Source organism: Camelina sativa, chromosome 8 (genome assembly GCF_030686135.1).
Source record: "Camelina sativa cultivar CO46 ecotype springtype chromosome 8, ASM3068613v1".
NCBI classification, from domain to species: Eukaryota; Viridiplantae; Streptophyta; class Magnoliopsida; order Brassicales; family Brassicaceae; genus Camelina; species Camelina sativa.
Genome location: NC_141887.1, coordinates 29,849,352 through 29,865,255, shown reverse-complemented (window position 1 = coordinate 29,865,255; position 15,904 = coordinate 29,849,352). Strand labels below are relative to the sequence as shown.

Genomic DNA, 15,904 nt, shown 5'->3' with positions numbered 1-15,904 from the left:
GCACCAACCAGGAGAGAAGACTCATCCTCAAAACCCTAAAATCGGTTCCAGCTTACGTACCTGAGCCCCGAACTCAGATCATCCACTTTGGGACACGGAAAGGGATCGAATCTTCTGTTCGATATATAATATATAGTCTCAGCTTAGGAAATCCGGACATGAGGACAACCTTTTACAATATAATAGATAAGTCTCCTTCAAGTATGTGTTGTACGTTTCATGAACTTGATCTTTTGAAGTCTTGATCATCTGTTCATTTTGTTGGTGGTCCACAATATATGCAATGATGAAAGGATAGGCTAGCTTTTTCTTCCATTTTATCAACTTATATACTCTATAGGGAATGTGACTGATATATGTAAGGTTGAATACGAACTGATAATAAAATAACCATAAGAGTACTCTATAAACAATGTTCTCATCCAATCCACTTTCTATAGAAGATTTTCTCTTATATTCCACAATGGGGTTGAGACCTGAACCTACTTACTGATTTTTTTGTTCTGATGGTTTAGTTTTGATCAAGCTAACCAAAATATTCCTCTTCCAAGCTACTACGATCTCTTGTGTAGAGATGACTTACCTAGTGGAGTTGTTCTACCACTCCTACTATTCTAGTGAATTCAGTGATATTTTATTCTCGGAGTTTCTTAATTCAATGTATTGGTCTGCCATTTGGGACTTATATGACCAACACATACAACTATCCCACTTTCTACACCATAAACGATGTAAAGCGAAACTCATATATTTAAGAAGACTACATTGGCAATGAGAGAAGCCTCTGTTACTATGTTTCAGTACTTTAAGCCAGAGGAGTTTGCTATCGAAGACCAGTTCAATACAGGTATCTCATCTCTAGCTTTATGATAGCCAGCAGAACTGCAGGATGCTAAGTTTTCATTATCTTATGTTTTGTTGTTGTTGAGTGCCTCTTGTTAATATGTGTTAATTCACGTATTGTTTGCTGGGTCATGTACAAAGAGAGTTTTCCAGATTTTTTGTTATCCTGTCTTTAGAACAACCAGATATATAGTTGAAAATAGCAATGGTCTAGTCCATGATGATTTACCTAATATAATCTATCTGAGGGTTAAGTCAAAGGTATGCTGAAAGATCTATCTGCCCACAATATTATATTGGGGAAATCGTCAAACTTATAGACTTTTGTGTAGAACTTTTTTTATCGTCTTCTTTTTTTTTTTTTTTTTGGTAATTAAGAACTATCTTAAGTTGGGGTTGGCATCTGCAATCTTGTGTTGTTCACATCCATCAGTCTACAGTTTACTTGCAGATTCTAATCATGCATCTCACACTGTAGCATCACGTGTTTAGTGTAATTTTATATATTTTGGATGAACTTCTTTATTTATGTTCTTCTGTGCCTCTGAAAAAGATAGGGACAATTTTGAAGCTCATCAAATGAATAGGTCAGTGTTTAGTTGTAATGTTGAAGTGCTACTAAATTTGAATAAATACAAACGGCTTAGGACAAAGAGCAGATCTAAAGGTGGCTTATAAGGTTTGCTCCTGGATAGCTTTATGTTCTTTATTGGAACTCATTTTAAAGACCTGACTTACCAACCCCAACCATGTGTTTTAGAGTTCCGCACAGCTTTTGATGATGCTTTTGTCAAGATTATTCTATTATGTATGTTGTTCTGTTCTTTACGTATATGTTCATGCAGAGATCTTCGTACTTTTTTTAGTCAGACCATGTGGCTTACTTTTTCATGCAAAAAAGCTTCCCCAGTCTTTTGTCTTTAAACTCTTACACTTTCATGAAAAGATAGATCACTTTAGCCTGTTTGCTTTAGCTACTACCTTCTTAAAAGCAACAATGTTATCTTACAGGGTCTTTCAGATTTTCTTTTTGTCTTCTCCTTGATGCTTTCCTGGTGAGGGAAACGATGAATTCGAAGAACATATATGGCGAGTGGTGTGGCGACTCTCTTAGGTTCTGAGGTTTGTAGATATACTTCTTCCCATTTCCTTGTCTAATCTTTAACTAATATACTTCATTCAATCCAATCTTTAACGAAGCACATACAAACTTAGTATGGTAAAGTATTTTCCAAATTTTATGGTTTTATCAGTGTTTTTGAGCTATCTTGATTGGTGCTTTAAACTTTTAAAGAAACTGCCTTGGGAATGTCATATTTTCAAAGTACATTATTCATGAAAAAGATGACAGAAATCTACCTTTTCCACCTTTATCACATGACTGGTAAAGGTAACTAACTTTATTCAGCTGTGCCTTTCTTGTCCCCCATTTGTCAAAGTGAAAGCTGGACTTTTTATACTTGTTTAAGATTTCTTTACTGAATAATCTTCGTTTGTTTGGTTTATAGTAACTAATCTCGTTTGTTTGGTTTATACTTTACTTTGCACTAACTTCGTCTCCTTTTCCTCGTAAATCTCAAATTTCAAAAGCTCTTTTATATGTTCAAGAAGATATGTTCAAGTTGTCTAGATGTTTGTGCAGATTTGTGAAATTAATAAAGATCTACATAAATTACTTTAACCATAATAAACGTCTTTCTCTATTAGTATGTGCCGAAGGTGGACCTCTCTGAAAGTGAAAACCCCTATAAAAAGCTTTTAGTGAGAAGGCACCACTAACTTGGTAACCTCAACCAAAACCGAGTTGATAAAGCCAAAACTACTAGTCTTTTTTCAATTCTAAACATTTAAAAAAAAATTATTCTACCGATTTACCACAGATGTACGAAGGAAAGATGATGCGTATATACTATTATGAAGAGTGGTAAGTTATTTACCGTCTTTAGAATTTTCTTTTAGGTGTGATACCAAGTATAATCGCTGGTTTGCTCTATAATGCCTCATTATTTGTTTATCTGCTTCTTGCTTCTTAGTTCATGGGTTTTCTATATGGTAATTTCAGTTTGGGATTTGTTAGATTGGGTCTAACAAAATTTAGTTTAAACTTACCACACTTTATTCACTTCTAATAATTGCTGTGAGCTTTATTTAGATTATCAACAATCCTAAATGTACATTTTTTTTTATGGCAGGACGAAACACGGATAGTATGAATACAGGGTCGTGGAGACATGCACATACAAAAATGGAAAAGAAATGTAATACTTTTGACATTCCTGGTACCCAAAATCTTCTCAACTTCATATTATATATTTCTCTGAGGTGACGGAATTTATCAACAATGACATCGTATTTTCCATTTTATTTTCGTTTGGAAAAACTTCTGGTTACATGCACCTTTGAAAGTCGTAAGTAAGTACAAGCTAGATCGCCTCTCTTATCTTTTTAGGAACATTTGCATTAGCTACACATTCCTCTATAGTTTTTCTTCTTTTCTGCATTTAGTGAAACTTTACTCGATCGTGTAAATATATATCTTACTAAATGATAGATGCCATTGTTGCATCCAAAGTGATATATTTGTAGAGCTCTTGGATAACATATGCTTCCATCGTTAGCATCCATGACTTTCACTGTCTTGAGCTGTAAAACAATTAATGTCCACGACAAAAGAAGCTCAGCCACCTAAAATGACATTTAGTGGTTGATAGCTAACAAAAACAACGCTTAAAACCACACGATTTAGGTCATATAATATTTGACTGACTTTATAAATTAATGGTGACATTCTTGTTCTTTCCCTTCTTTTTTTTTTTGAATTTGTCATGTTCTCGAGGTTTCTTGTGACGATGCTTTTTTCTAGCAGATGTTCCAGCAATGTTGGGCGTAACGGTTGAGAAAAGTAAGTGCTAATTTACTATTCTAAATGAAGAGTAAGCAAGAAGGTTTTGAACGGTGATATCTTGTTCCTCTTTCTGGATTGAATAATATATTCCTGAGTTTTAAAGACTAATGCCTTTTAGACCACTATCATATAAAACTAATCGTTTGCTATATATACGTAACAACCATTATAATCTGATTACTACAGATAAAAAAGAAATTACCAAATAGATTTCCTGGCCTCATTTCTCTGTATTAATCCAATAAGGGTTGCTACCATGTGAACAGTTGAAAATAGAGGAATAATGAAGATTATACGTATGCATGCGTGTGTGATATATATGTTTGTTACACGTGTGTGGCATATTTATTCTTCTTGGTTTTACAGTCACCACTCTCGTCACTAGTTGGAATTTCTTCTAGGACTCTTACTGATGCTGATGATATGGGAAATACGAGCATCTTGATTTCATTTCGCTTTGTAAGTATCAAGAGTTCAGTATATTACTGCAGATATATAAGGTTTATAGTTTGTTCTTGTAGATCATCTCGAATCATGATTTTCACATTATATTACAATAGGTACGGTGTAGGGTTAAACATTTGTAGCATAGAAAGTCCGAGCTTTTTAGACGCGTTGGTTTGAAACTTAGGAGAAGAAGCAATTCAGTTGTTTTAGCTGAACTTTACAACCAAGTTGTTTTCAAAAGAAGAAAAAAATAGAGGAAAAGAAGGGTTTAAGTGACATCACATATATCATAATTAATACTTAATTATAGTGCTTTCCTTAATTTTTTTAATATTTTCTTTACCTGCTTCTTCCATTCATGACTGTGGTCCACTCTGCGAGGAACCCTAATTCAACAAGCAATTCGAATCTCTCTTTTTCTAGTTTTAATTAAACTTTTGTAACAATTTTCTTGTTTTTTTAAACACATTTTTAAATTCGTCGTTTTTAGCCATTCTATAAACCCTAGGATATAAGCTTGATCCTTCATGGAATGAAACCATATATATACACCACGCATGAAGATCCGGATTGGGTTATCTAGGCACTGTTCGTTTGTCAAGCCTCATGTGTATATGTTTATACCTGCAGGTAAGGTAAAAATGAGTTGATATGACAATATGGTAATGCAAATCAGGGTATCATATTTCATTTTCACCTACAGTTACTGAATGCACTAAAATATCCTATAGAAACCGACAGATTTGATGTCCTCATTTGGTAAAACATCTTCTTGTTTGATTTTTCTCTAATTCTTAATTAGATTTTGTTTTCTTGATATCAAGTCGTTCGATTTGAATTTTCTGCACGGAACCTATGATCTTCATTATATAGAAGACACAGAAGAAAAAGACAAGAGCTCAAGATATGCCATTGGGTGCAGTACTAAGGCGGAGGTAGAAAGTCTTATAGGTTTCAAAGATGGTGGAGATATAGATCATTTCCTGCACCCACCTCTCCCCTAACCAGCTCCACCCTAGTGGTCAAAACCTGTCACATCAAGCCTGTCACCATCATCATTAGTAAGTTTTTTCTTCTGATAATACCAAAACTTGCCCCTGTTACTTTGATATCCTTATTTGTCTGTCCAAGTGTCCAATGTCCATTACTATTGCTGTCTGAATTTTCATTGAATGCGCCTTAGGAAACAATTATGGATGGTGAAAAATGGTTCCTCACCCATTATAACTAGTACTGATGGTCTCCTGCACAATTTATATACTTTGCTATATATGGTTAGCACTGTTAATCAACTTTATTCGGTGTTACAATCTATATATCCTATATAAAACATTTCGTGCTGATGTTCTGATTGGAATCTTATGCTGTGAAAACAATCTTTTGCTTTGTTAATTGTTACATATTAATATCATATTTACTGTAACTATAACTATAACTAGTATACTTTCCCTGATGTTACAAGTTTCTTCATTTGGTATCTTTTCTTCCTAGAAAAGGCAATTTTGGGGATTGACAATCTCTGCAAGTATTACCTAAATTTTGCTATATAAAGACTTTATCATGATGTGTCAAACAAGATATTAAAACGGTCATATATCAAACCCACTTTGCATCTTTTACTTTCATCTTCTTGATTCTTGAAACATTAATTCTCATTTTCAGAGACAAGCTCTTAGGGTTCACTGCTTGCATTTGGTATGGAATTGGTTGATCGTAGCCTTGGATAAGTAGAAAAATAGAATTAACATATAGCTACCTATATGAATTAATTAATATGCCATGGAAATGGATGATGCGAGGAAACCTAATTTTGCGTGCCAGAGGAGATGTGTCTTCTTTGGCCACCCTTTTGTTGCCATGTGTTGTTGGCGCTGACTTCTATTTCAAATCCTCTCTCTTTTTATTTGTCATTCCAATGTTTAAAATAATACAACCTAACAGTTTAGCCCTCCTGTCAAATTGCCTTTATTGCCCTTCGCCTCCCTCATCACCTACTCGGAGAAAATCTTTTATGGATTTCATAAAAAAGATGATGAAACCCTTCTTGCTTTTAGTATTAGTTGATCTGTGTCTTTTCTTGTTTTTGTTTTGTTGAATCTATATGAGCAGAAAACCTAGACTAGAGTTTTGGATTTTGATCAAGAGAGACCAAAGCAATATATAACTATGTGTTGTTATTCACCTAGACAAAATGCAGGGTTTGGTGCTAGGGCATATATAGTGATGGCTACTTATGAACTGCTTCCCAATTAAGGACAAATAAAAGATCGAATGGTATGTGTTTGTCCATTGGAGACGGCTGTCCCCGAGATGATACCAATGTTGCTTTAAGACAAGAGGAAGAATTTACATTGAATGATTTTTTCACACACTGGTAAGGGAATGCGTATATGAGAGGATAAAAGAAAAAAAATGATTAGAAAAATTGGAATTGAAAGGTGAAAGGGACATGGTTGTTTTGGTAGGCGAATAGGAAAGGTGCACGTGGTGAATGGACATGAAGAGAAAAGGAAGCTAGGTTTAATATAAATTGGAATAAGAAGCAGTTAGTGGTTGTGAAGGAAGGAAGGAGGCAAGCAACCAAATCTCACAGAGACAATTATAACAGTATAGATCAGAAGGAAGAAAAGAAGAGAGAGAGACCGTTGTTGATTAGATAAAGAAGATCATCTAACATGGGAAGATCTCCTAGCTGTGATGACTCTGGTCTCAAGAAAGGTCCTTGGACTCCTGATGAAGATGAGAAACTTGTCAACTATGTCCAAGAGCATGGTCATAGTAGCTGGAGAGCCCTTCCCAAACTCGCTGGTACTTCTTTTTCTGTTTTTTGTCTTTTTCTTTTATTAGAAGCGTGATCATGAGATTAAAGCTTCTTATGTGATTCTCTCTTTTCAGGTCTTAACAGGTGTGGGAAGAGTTGTAGGCTAAGGTGGACGAACTACTTGAGACCAGACATCAAGCGAGGGAGATTCTCTCCAGACGAGGAACAGACTATCTTGAACCTTCACTCAGTTCTTGGAAACAAGTAATTATTTATGATCTTCTGATTTTTTTTTTTAAGTCAACGGCTTTGTGTACCAAATGATCTTATACGCTCTTGCTTGTGAATGATGATGTTTTAAGGTGGTCAACGATTGCAAACCAGTTACCTGGTAGAACAGATAACGAGATCAAGAATTTCTGGAACACTCATTTGAAGAAGAAGCTGATTCACATGGGTATTGACCCAATGACTCATCGTCCAAGAACCGATATCTTCACCGGCTTATCTCAGCTCATGTCTCTGTCCTCTAACCTGAGAGGCTACGTTGATCTGCAGCAACAGTTTCCAATTGATCAAGATCACCACACTATACTGAAACTCCAAACCGAGATGGCCAAAATCCAATTGTTCCAATACCTTCTTCAACCATCATCTTTCATGAATAGCGTTAACCCTAATGACTTGGACTCTCTCAGTCTCCTTAACTCTATTGCCTCTTTCAAAGAGACCAACAGCAACAATCTCGACCACCTTGGTTGCCTCGGTTCATATCTTCAGGACTTCAACAGCTTACCACCCCTTAAAACCCTAAACTCCAACATGGAACCATCATCTGTTTACCCCCAGAATCCTGATGACAACCACTTCAAATTCTTCACTCAGAGAGAAAACCTACCCGTGTCCCCGGTCTGGCTCTCGGATCCGTCCATCTCAACTCAGAGTTTGATGCCTTCTTGTGTTGTGACAGATGATCTGATTAGAAACCAGTACGGTGTTGAAGATGTCAACAGCAATATCACTTCTTCAAGCGGCCAAGAATCAGCAGCTTCAGCTTCAGCTGCATGGCCTGATCATCTATTGGATGATTCTATATTTTCCGACATTCCTTAGCCCTTCTTTTGGTCTTTTTCAGGTATGTTTTGGAGGCAGTCAAATCGAATTTACTCTTGGAACTGTGCTTGTTGGAAAATTTTATTAATTTGCATATCTATATATATTATAGAGACATCATATATGTATGTGCTCATGTTGTAGAATGTACAGCACAGTACATATTTCATAACTCATATGCATGTTATTGTCAATGTTCTTTATAGCATATACATGTCTGTACCCCTCACCGAGTTTTAATATATAAAGATTTTTGTGAAGTGGAGATCACTTGTAGTATTAGTTTGTATGTTATTGAATAATTAGGGTTTTTGATAATAATATGGATCTTTTGTTTTACCCTTCCTGGTGATAACATTCGGATCATTCATCAATATAGATATGATCATAATAACTAAGACCATTCTCAACAACAACAAAAAGACAACTAATAGGCAAACTGTTATTATGTTAATGAAACACACGAAAATCAAAGAGCAGTTTGTGTGTATCTCTACTTTTTTGCTAAAGTAATTGACCTAAGCAGAAAATTAAACAAATTAAAGTTAGTAAGTAGTATAAGTAGAGTTTAAATATGTTACATATGAAGACCATAAATTTTAGAGCGAGTTGTTTCATTATCATTCATGGAGTTTGAAGGTTAATTGATTTGATTGCCAAAGATCAAATAATGGAAGAAGTGAAGAAAGCACATGTGATCTGCTGGCTAACTATTATATAAAAATGCCAAGTAGACATTATATTATCTAGTAATTAAAACTTAAAAGACGAAAGTATGTGATGTCAGTCAGATAAAGTGATATCTCATTAGGTTTAGAAATCAAATCATTCTTTGAGTCCTTTTTTTTTTTTTTAATAATCTTCGTTAAAAGTTGAATTGACTCTTTAAATTGAGGCTTGCCGTCTTGGGCAAAAGATCTTGTGCTATTAGCGTATTCTACTCTCATCCGTATCCGAATAGATCATGTTTGGATTTTTTTTGTCAATGAATAATGTATGTTAATAACTGGTTATTCATATTCAATGTAACTAGATTTTAAGGTGCGGTAACAATTTTTAAAAAAATAATAATATTTTATTTTTTTTTGTTTTTTATATTTAATTTGTTTTGTTTAATTAAATAATAATTTTGTTTGGATTGTCAATTATTAGAACAATAATAGGGGAAATCAATACATAAATATGTAATTTATAAGCTATTGTCGGATTAAGTCATAATTTTACTAATGATTTAATTATTTTACAAAATTTTAGTTAAATTACCATGATTTAATATGTCTAATATTCTTATATTAGTGGTATTGACCAAATAATTAAAGAAAGATTTAACCCGTGTTTCAAAATCGAATTAATAATATTTTATATTTACACTAATGTTAATTCAAACCGTCATGTTAATAACATGTCCCGCTATATAACAACAAACCGTCATATTAGTGGTTTAACCCGTATTTCAAAACCGTCATATTAGTGGTTTTGGTTGTGCGTTGTGTTTTGTTTGTGAAGTTGATATTTATACATGGAAAATGCTTGATGAGCAAGGAGTTTACGATCCGTAGCAATAAAAGAGAGATTTTAGTGTTTTCCTATTTGAGTTGATAACATTATCGCATAATAATATTCAGTTTCTTAACACGTTATATATTATATTAAATGTTTTTTATGCTAAAGTTAAATATACCCGATTATTGAGTTTTTAAAGTTGGGTTCTCGTTTTTATGAACTTTATTAACGTTATAATAATTATTGCGATTGTAATCATTTGTTACTCAAACTCAGTTGTGTCATTTAAATTTAAGAGATCATACAGTCCCTAAAGATCTATTAAAATAGGTTTGGAGATTTTTATAGGATTAAAAATTTAATGCGTAGAGTTGTTTTTGGTAAAATCGAAATGTATAGATGTTGTCAAGCTATTTATGGCAATAAATATATCAAATTAGGTCGATTTAAATAGTTTTATTAAATGAGTTTTCAGGAATTGTTATTTTAGAAAAATAGTTAGGGGTTAATGTTGAATAAAACAATTTAAATAACCAAAACTTCGAGGGCATAACCCAAAATGTACTTCAAAACATTTTCTATTATGAAACTCAATTTAGAAATGGTTAAACATGTTTATTTTTTACTCTATTTTATGTATATAACTCAACTTGTTAGAAACTACAATAACAAATAAGTTTTTTTATGTTAGAATACAGATATACTAAAATTTATAAACAAGAGATCCATTAATAGGCCCATATAAAGGACAACTATGTAATAAGGCCTGGCATTAAAAGACGACAAAAAAAAGGTTTTTTTAGGTCAACGAAAAAGTCAACAAAAATATCAAAAGTTCTTTTTCTTTCACAGGAGGATTTTTATTCTAAGTTCAAAGATACATCGTGAAACAACAAAACAAGATTAATACACTTGATCTTACTCTTACTTCACTGAAGAACAAAAGAAAAAAATGTGAAGTTGGCAACTTTACAAGTAAAATCAAGATTTTGAGGTTTGGTCATCGTCCACCTGATAACTCAATGGCATCTTGGTTATGCATAGAGTCTTCACCCCAATCAAATCTCCTCTGTAACCGCTCGAACTCATGACGTCTCGTGACTTCCACGTTTTGCCACTCTTCCCATCTCTCTGCAAGCCCTTCTCCTTCTAACATCCTTACAACTTCCGACATCACTGGTCGGTCTTCAGGTGAACCTTGTGTACAAAGCAAAGCCACTTGTATCATCATCTCTACTTCTTCTTTTATATACTCTCCATCCAAATTCTTATCTACAATTGCTCCCAATCTCTTCTCTCTTTCCAGTTTCTTCACCTGTCCAATTCAAAAAACACCAAAAAAAGATTATGGTATATAAAGCTTGAGAGAAGCTACTTCGATGTGGGATTATTCGATCATACATACGTGGTCAAGTAACAAGACATCATCTTCTTCCTCCAAACGCGAAAAGTCAATTGCGCGTTGTCCTGTAACGAGCTCAAGAAGCATAATTCCATACCCGAAAACATCAGTTCTCTCTGATGATTTCCCTGTGGATAGATATTCTGGTGCAATGTGACCCATCGTTCCTCGAACTTGAGTTGTCACATTAGTCCTTCTAACATCTACTAACTTGGCTAAACCAAAATCACCAACCACTGCTTCAAAATCTTCATCTAGTAACACGTTTGCTGCTTTCACATCACGATGTATGATCTTCGGATTGCAATGCTCGTGAAGATACTCAAAACCACGCGCTGCTCCTAAGGCAATCCGTTTCCTCGTCTCCCAGTCTAAAACCGGGTCGCCAGCTTTAAGCTCTCTGAGACGATGTGCAAGACTTAGATTCTGCATGAAGGGATAAACCAAAAGACGTTCTGTTTGAGTGGTGCAGAAACCGATAAGACGCAGTAGATTCCTATGAACAGCTACACTTATCATCTCCACTTCTCTCTGGAATGCAGCATCTCCACCAGGACTTTCAAAATCCGTTAACCTCTTCACAGCAACTTTGGTGTTATCCGGAAGCACTCCTTTGTAAACTTTCCCAAACCCTCCTTGTCCGAGCACATTCTTTTCGCTGAAGTTATCTGTTGCCAATTGGAGCTCTCTCCATGCAAATCTTTTTAACTGCCCAAATGCAATTCTCCTGTCCACTTCACCTGAAACAATAGTAAAGTTTGAAGATTATAAACTCTTTCTTCCACAAATGTGCATATCAATGCATAAGAAAGGTTTCCCTGTACGTATATCACAGACCTGCAACATCCACAAACACATCACGTCTATATCCTTTATGCCTATCCTTGCAGAACAGAAACAACAAGATTCCAAAGAGAATAACTGTAACTCCGGCAACAACTCCAGCAATAATGCCAGTTTTTGGCTTGCTTGAACCACCTATCACCATAGATTAAATGTTTCAAGCAGATTTAGAATTCTCACACACTTTTGAATCAGTTGAAAACTGAGAAAATGCGGTAAGTAATGTAGTTACCTGAATGGGCAACCTCAGATACACAAGGGTGAGGTTGACGACCACCACAATTCAAGTTGTTTGACGTGAAACTATAGGCGATTAGAACCAGATCAGATTACAGCTAAAGAAATGAAAATTTCAGATTTAACCTAAAGTAGTCAAACATACTTGTATTTTGGGATCTCAAAAAGACGTTGAGGAATCTGGCCAGTGAGACTATTGGAATCAAGCAGCCTACAAACGTAGTTTCAAACAATGAAATTAAGATAAAACACTTCCAACAAAAGATGATAAGAATATACAAGGAGTACAGTAACTTACAGATTTAACAGGTTTGGAAGACCCGTGAGTGACTCCGGAATAGTCCCATTAAGTTTGTTTCTACTCAAGGTCCTGTTTAACCCATACACGGTGAACAAAAACATGAGTGATCCTTATCTATGTATGTTTTAAAACATGTCCAAGATTTAACAGCGTTAGGAGGCAGAACTACTTACAAGAACTGAAGTTTCTTGAGATTACCAATAGAGGACGGTATACGACCAGTTAGCTCATTGTCCTCCAAATCCAAACTGGTCAAGCTAGTCAGATTTCCAAAGTCTTCTGGTATTTCACCCGTAATTCCATTTCCCTTTAAAGTACTGCATACAAAAACAACGACGAAATGTTCATAACAAAATAAGTTATACTTCTTCTAGGAGATATCATACAAAAAGAGAGGTCAAAATCTAGGACACTCACAGAGTCTTGAGATTTTCTAGTACTCCTAATCTTGAAGACAAGGTTCCAGAGAAATTCATGTCTGACAACGTACTGCAAATCACAAATGCCATGAATATAAAATCATCTCCCACACACACTTGGAAAACAACATTTAACTAATTCAGAGTCATCATTAAAACTTACAGAGAAGTAACCAAGTTTTTGTCATCACAGATCACTTGGGACCAAGTGCAAGGATTAACTTGATTCTGGTTCCAGTCACTTAGCTGATTTGGCAATGCACGTAACGAGATCCTCAACGCAAACAGTGCATCCCCTGAATCGGAAAAGCAAAGAATCAGAGAGTTAGTCTCATAAATGTTTAAAGGAACCTGACAAGCTCAGAAATCTACACAAGAAAAGCTAAGAAATGAGAGAACAGAGCCATTAACATAACCTTGAGCATCTGGAGACACAAATGAGCATAAGCAGGCAAAAACCAACAGAGTAAAAGCCAAAGCCATCTTATGCAAGCTGAACATCTCATCTCATCTCATCTCATTAAATTGAGCTGGTTCCATCTACAAGACACATTTAATAACATTAGAAATTTAGAACCAAAACAAAAAAAAAAAAAAAAAAAAAAAAAAACACATTTTTCTTACTTTAACTGGATCTGACACATAACAGAGAGAAGCTGTGAATCAAAAATATTCTAAATTCAACCAAAATTAGCTGAAAAAAAAAAATAAGTCTTTCCGGTATTCAAATTAGGTATAAGGATAAAAGTCCACTATTTTGAAAAGGTTGAGACTTTACATAGGAAAAAAAAGAGTCAAACGGATGCTTGCTTATAACCACGAACATGCTCAATTCCCCCAGAACATGATCAGTGACCAATCTTGTCAAACTTCATAAGAAATCGAAGAAGAGAAGAACCTCGTACCCAAAGAAGTAACTTCCAAAAAAAAAAAAGGAAACAATTCTGGCTGCTGGAAAGATTCAGTCCGGGGGAATAGAAACACAAACCAAAGAGAGAACAAAACAGAGAAAAGAAAGGAAAAAAAAAAAAGAGGAAGTGAAAAGCTCTTTGTCTCTTTCGATTTTATTCTTCTGTAGACTTTGTTTGCGTTTGGCAAATCGCAATTATCACTCTCGCTAATGTTTTTTTTTTTTGGCTCAACTTCTACTCATCATTAACCAATAAAAGTACACAGGATTAATTTGTCCACTTCTACAAGATGATTTAACCAATTAGGCACTAATGAAAGTATGCGGGGAACAGAATTCTCAAGTGAGATAGCTTCCCTCGCAACTTTGTCCGCCACTTGATTACCCTCCCTAGGCGTGAAATGCACCTTCACCTCATCAAAATGCTGTAAAGCTTGTCTTATGTCCTGTAAGATCGGGTCTAAATTTGGGTTGTCGGTTTCTTCCTTAAGCATGGACACAAGTTGTTGAGAGTCTGATTCAAATATCACTTTTCGATAATTAAATCTGATCAGCATAAGCACCGCGCCTCTAAGGGCTTCAGACTCAGCTTCCAGCACCGTATTCACTCTTGGCAAAGCCCTCATCCCCACCCAAAGCACATGACCCTTATCATTCCTCGCAACCCAGCCAATACCACAGTTTGTTCGATCCACAATCCATGCTCCATCGGTGTTACATTTTATCCAGCCTGTTGGTGGAGGGTTCCAGCGAGTTGTTGTTGCATCCTTGATTTTCTGGGGTGCTATGTGTTGTGATGGTGGTACTCTAAGCCTCCATTCATCTTCATCTTCCTTTGCTTTTCCAATGATTTCTGGACCTGAAAATTCTTTGCCTTGAAAGATCAGGCTGTTTCTATTTTTCCAGAGTCTCCAGAGAATCCATACCGGGTTTAAGATATTTGAGGTATTCTCATGTTGTAGGTCTTTGAAGTTCATCACATCGTGAAGATTTTGGTAGATAGAGTCCGACCATACACCTTCCGGAGGAGCAGCAAAGGAAGCGAGAGCCCAAGTCAGTCTTGCAAATGTGCACTTAAACAAGAGATGGTTGATCGTTTCTACACTATCAGGGCATCGGCAACATGAACTGTCACTTGCTAAGTGTCTATGAGAGAGATTACCTGCAACTGACAAAGTATTAGCCATACATTTCCAGAGGAAGTGACGAATCTTGGGTGGAACATCCATTTTCCAGATTTGCTTGAATAGGGGCGATAGGCTCGGTTGGAGAACCTCCTCCAAGCCAGCTTTGTTGTTAATGATCTCAGTCAGAACCCAGTAACCGGATTTTACCGAATAGTGCCCTGAACGGCTGTAATCCCATGCATATCTGTCCTTTGTGAGACTTCCCCCTGGTCTCTGATGCAACACCTTTCTAACGTCCTCCTCTGAAAAAATTCTAGAAATAAGATCTTGCTTCCATTCTCTACCGCAATCTTCTAACAGATCATCAACATATCGGAGTTTGGAAACAAACTCTTTATATTCTTGAGTAACATGTCGTAGGGAAAGGACTGGTTGAGCGGGCTTAGAACCTATCCACTGATGTTTCCATATCTCAATGGACTTGCCATTACCAACTACTGTCCGCGCACCCTGTTTCATCATGCTTTGAGCTTCATGGATGCTTCTCCAAGCGTACGACGGCCGAGAGCTTAAGGGGGCATTCAGAGGATCTGATTTAGGGTAGTACCTGCTTTTGTAGATTCTTGCCATTAGTGAAGCAGGTTTGGTTAGCATCCTCCATAACTGTTTCCCCAGCAATGCTACATTGAAACTTTCAATATCCTTGAACCCTAGACCCCCAACTGCTTTAGGACGACTGAGGTGTTCCCATGCCTTCCAATGCATACCCCTGCCTTCTCGTTTGTTCTTCCACCAAAAATCCGCCATTATTGAGGCTAGTTGTTGACAGGTACCCTTGGGGAGCTTGAAACATGACATTGTGTAGGTAGGGAGTGCTAGGGCAACCGCCTTTAGGAGAATTTCTTTGCCTCCCGGAGAAAGAAAATTGTTTTGCCAACCATTAATCTTCGTATGCATTCTTTCTCGGAGAAAGTTTAGTGTTTCTATTTTTGATCCGCCAAAAGATTCTGGGAGACCAAGATAGAATCCTTGTCCTCCCTCTGTTTCAATTCCCAACCTCTGCTTGATGATGCTTCGATGCTCTTGGGGCACA

The 15,904-nt window shown here is 36.0% G+C and overlaps 2 protein-coding genes across 11 annotated transcripts; one reads left to right on the top strand and one right to left on the bottom strand.

Annotated features, from left to right (window-relative positions):
- The first annotated feature begins 717 nt into the window (after positions 1–717).
- Positions 718–8,329, top strand: LOC147940621 (transcription factor MYB92). Of its 6 annotated transcripts, none has more exons than XM_087461496.1 (11): positions 718–847; positions 1,855–1,965; positions 2,724–2,767; positions 3,036–3,101; positions 3,710–4,207; positions 4,826–4,954; positions 5,069–5,256; positions 6,382–6,569; positions 6,661–7,003; positions 7,091–7,220; positions 7,319–8,329. In XM_087461496.1, the coding sequence occupies exons 9-11, from the start codon at positions 6,871–6,873 to the stop codon at positions 8,067–8,069; spliced, it is 1,014 nt and encodes a 337-aa protein (XP_087317622.1). In that variant the 5' UTR covers positions 718–847; positions 1,855–1,965; positions 2,724–2,767; positions 3,036–3,101; positions 3,710–4,207; positions 4,826–4,954; positions 5,069–5,256; positions 6,382–6,569; positions 6,661–6,870; the 3' UTR covers positions 8,070–8,329. The 6 variants fall into 6 exon arrangements, with proteins under 6 accessions (XP_087317622.1, XP_087317618.1, XP_087317620.1 ...); XM_087461495.1 differs by lacking the exon at positions 4,826–4,954 and adding an exon at positions 2,551–2,626 and having other exon boundaries at positions 727–847; positions 3,710–4,825; positions 5,020–5,256; XM_087461492.1 differs by having other exon boundaries at positions 4,826–5,256.
- Positions 8,330–10,398: 2,069 nt separating this feature from the next.
- Positions 10,399–13,948, bottom strand: LOC147940620 (putative LRR receptor-like serine/threonine-protein kinase At5g10290). 5 transcript variants are annotated; one of them, XM_087461489.1, is made up of 12 exons: positions 13,553–13,948; positions 13,399–13,430; positions 13,191–13,314; positions 12,938–13,070; positions 12,773–12,844; positions 12,529–12,672; positions 12,353–12,424; positions 12,200–12,265; positions 12,050–12,120; positions 11,812–11,952; positions 10,978–11,714; positions 10,399–10,887 (listed from the first exon to the last, which is right to left on the bottom strand). In XM_087461489.1, the coding sequence occupies exons 3-12, from the start codon at positions 13,273–13,275 to the stop codon at positions 10,573–10,575; spliced, it is 1,836 nt and encodes a 611-aa protein (XP_087317615.1). In that variant the 5' UTR covers positions 13,276–13,314; positions 13,399–13,430; positions 13,553–13,948; the 3' UTR covers positions 10,399–10,572. The 5 variants fall into 5 exon arrangements, with proteins under 5 accessions (XP_087317615.1, XP_087317613.1, XP_087317616.1 ...); XM_087461487.1 differs by having other exon boundaries at positions 13,399–13,468; positions 13,553–13,899; XM_087461490.1 differs by having other exon boundaries at positions 13,399–13,448; positions 13,553–13,893.
- Between the last annotated feature and the right edge of the window lie 1,956 nt (positions 13,949–15,904).

Excerpts from the sequence above, each read along its gene's own strand:
- LOC147940620 (XM_087461489.1), bottom strand. The coding sequence starts at position 13,275 with ATGTTCAGCTTGCATAAGATGGCTTTGGCTTTTACTCTGTTGGTTTTT. Across the intron at positions 12,673-12,772 it reads CTAGAAAATCTCAAGACTCT|TACTTTAAAGGGAAATGGAA; the intron begins GTGAGTGTCCTA and ends TTTTGTATGCAG. Across the intron at positions 12,425-12,528 it reads CTCAAGAAACTTCAGTTCTT|GACCTTGAGTAGAAACAAAC; the intron begins GTAAGTAGTTCT and ends TGGGTTAAACAG.
- LOC147940621 (XM_087461493.1), top strand. The coding sequence starts at position 6,871 with ATGGGAAGATCTCCTAGCTGTGATGACTCTGGTCTCAAGAAAGGTCCT. Across the intron at positions 7,004-7,090 it reads AGCCCTTCCCAAACTCGCTG|GTCTTAACAGGTGTGGGAAG; the intron begins GTACTTCTTTTT and ends CTCTCTTTTCAG. Across the intron at positions 7,221-7,318 it reads CACTCAGTTCTTGGAAACAA|GTGGTCAACGATTGCAAACC; the intron begins GTAATTATTTAT and ends TGATGTTTTAAG.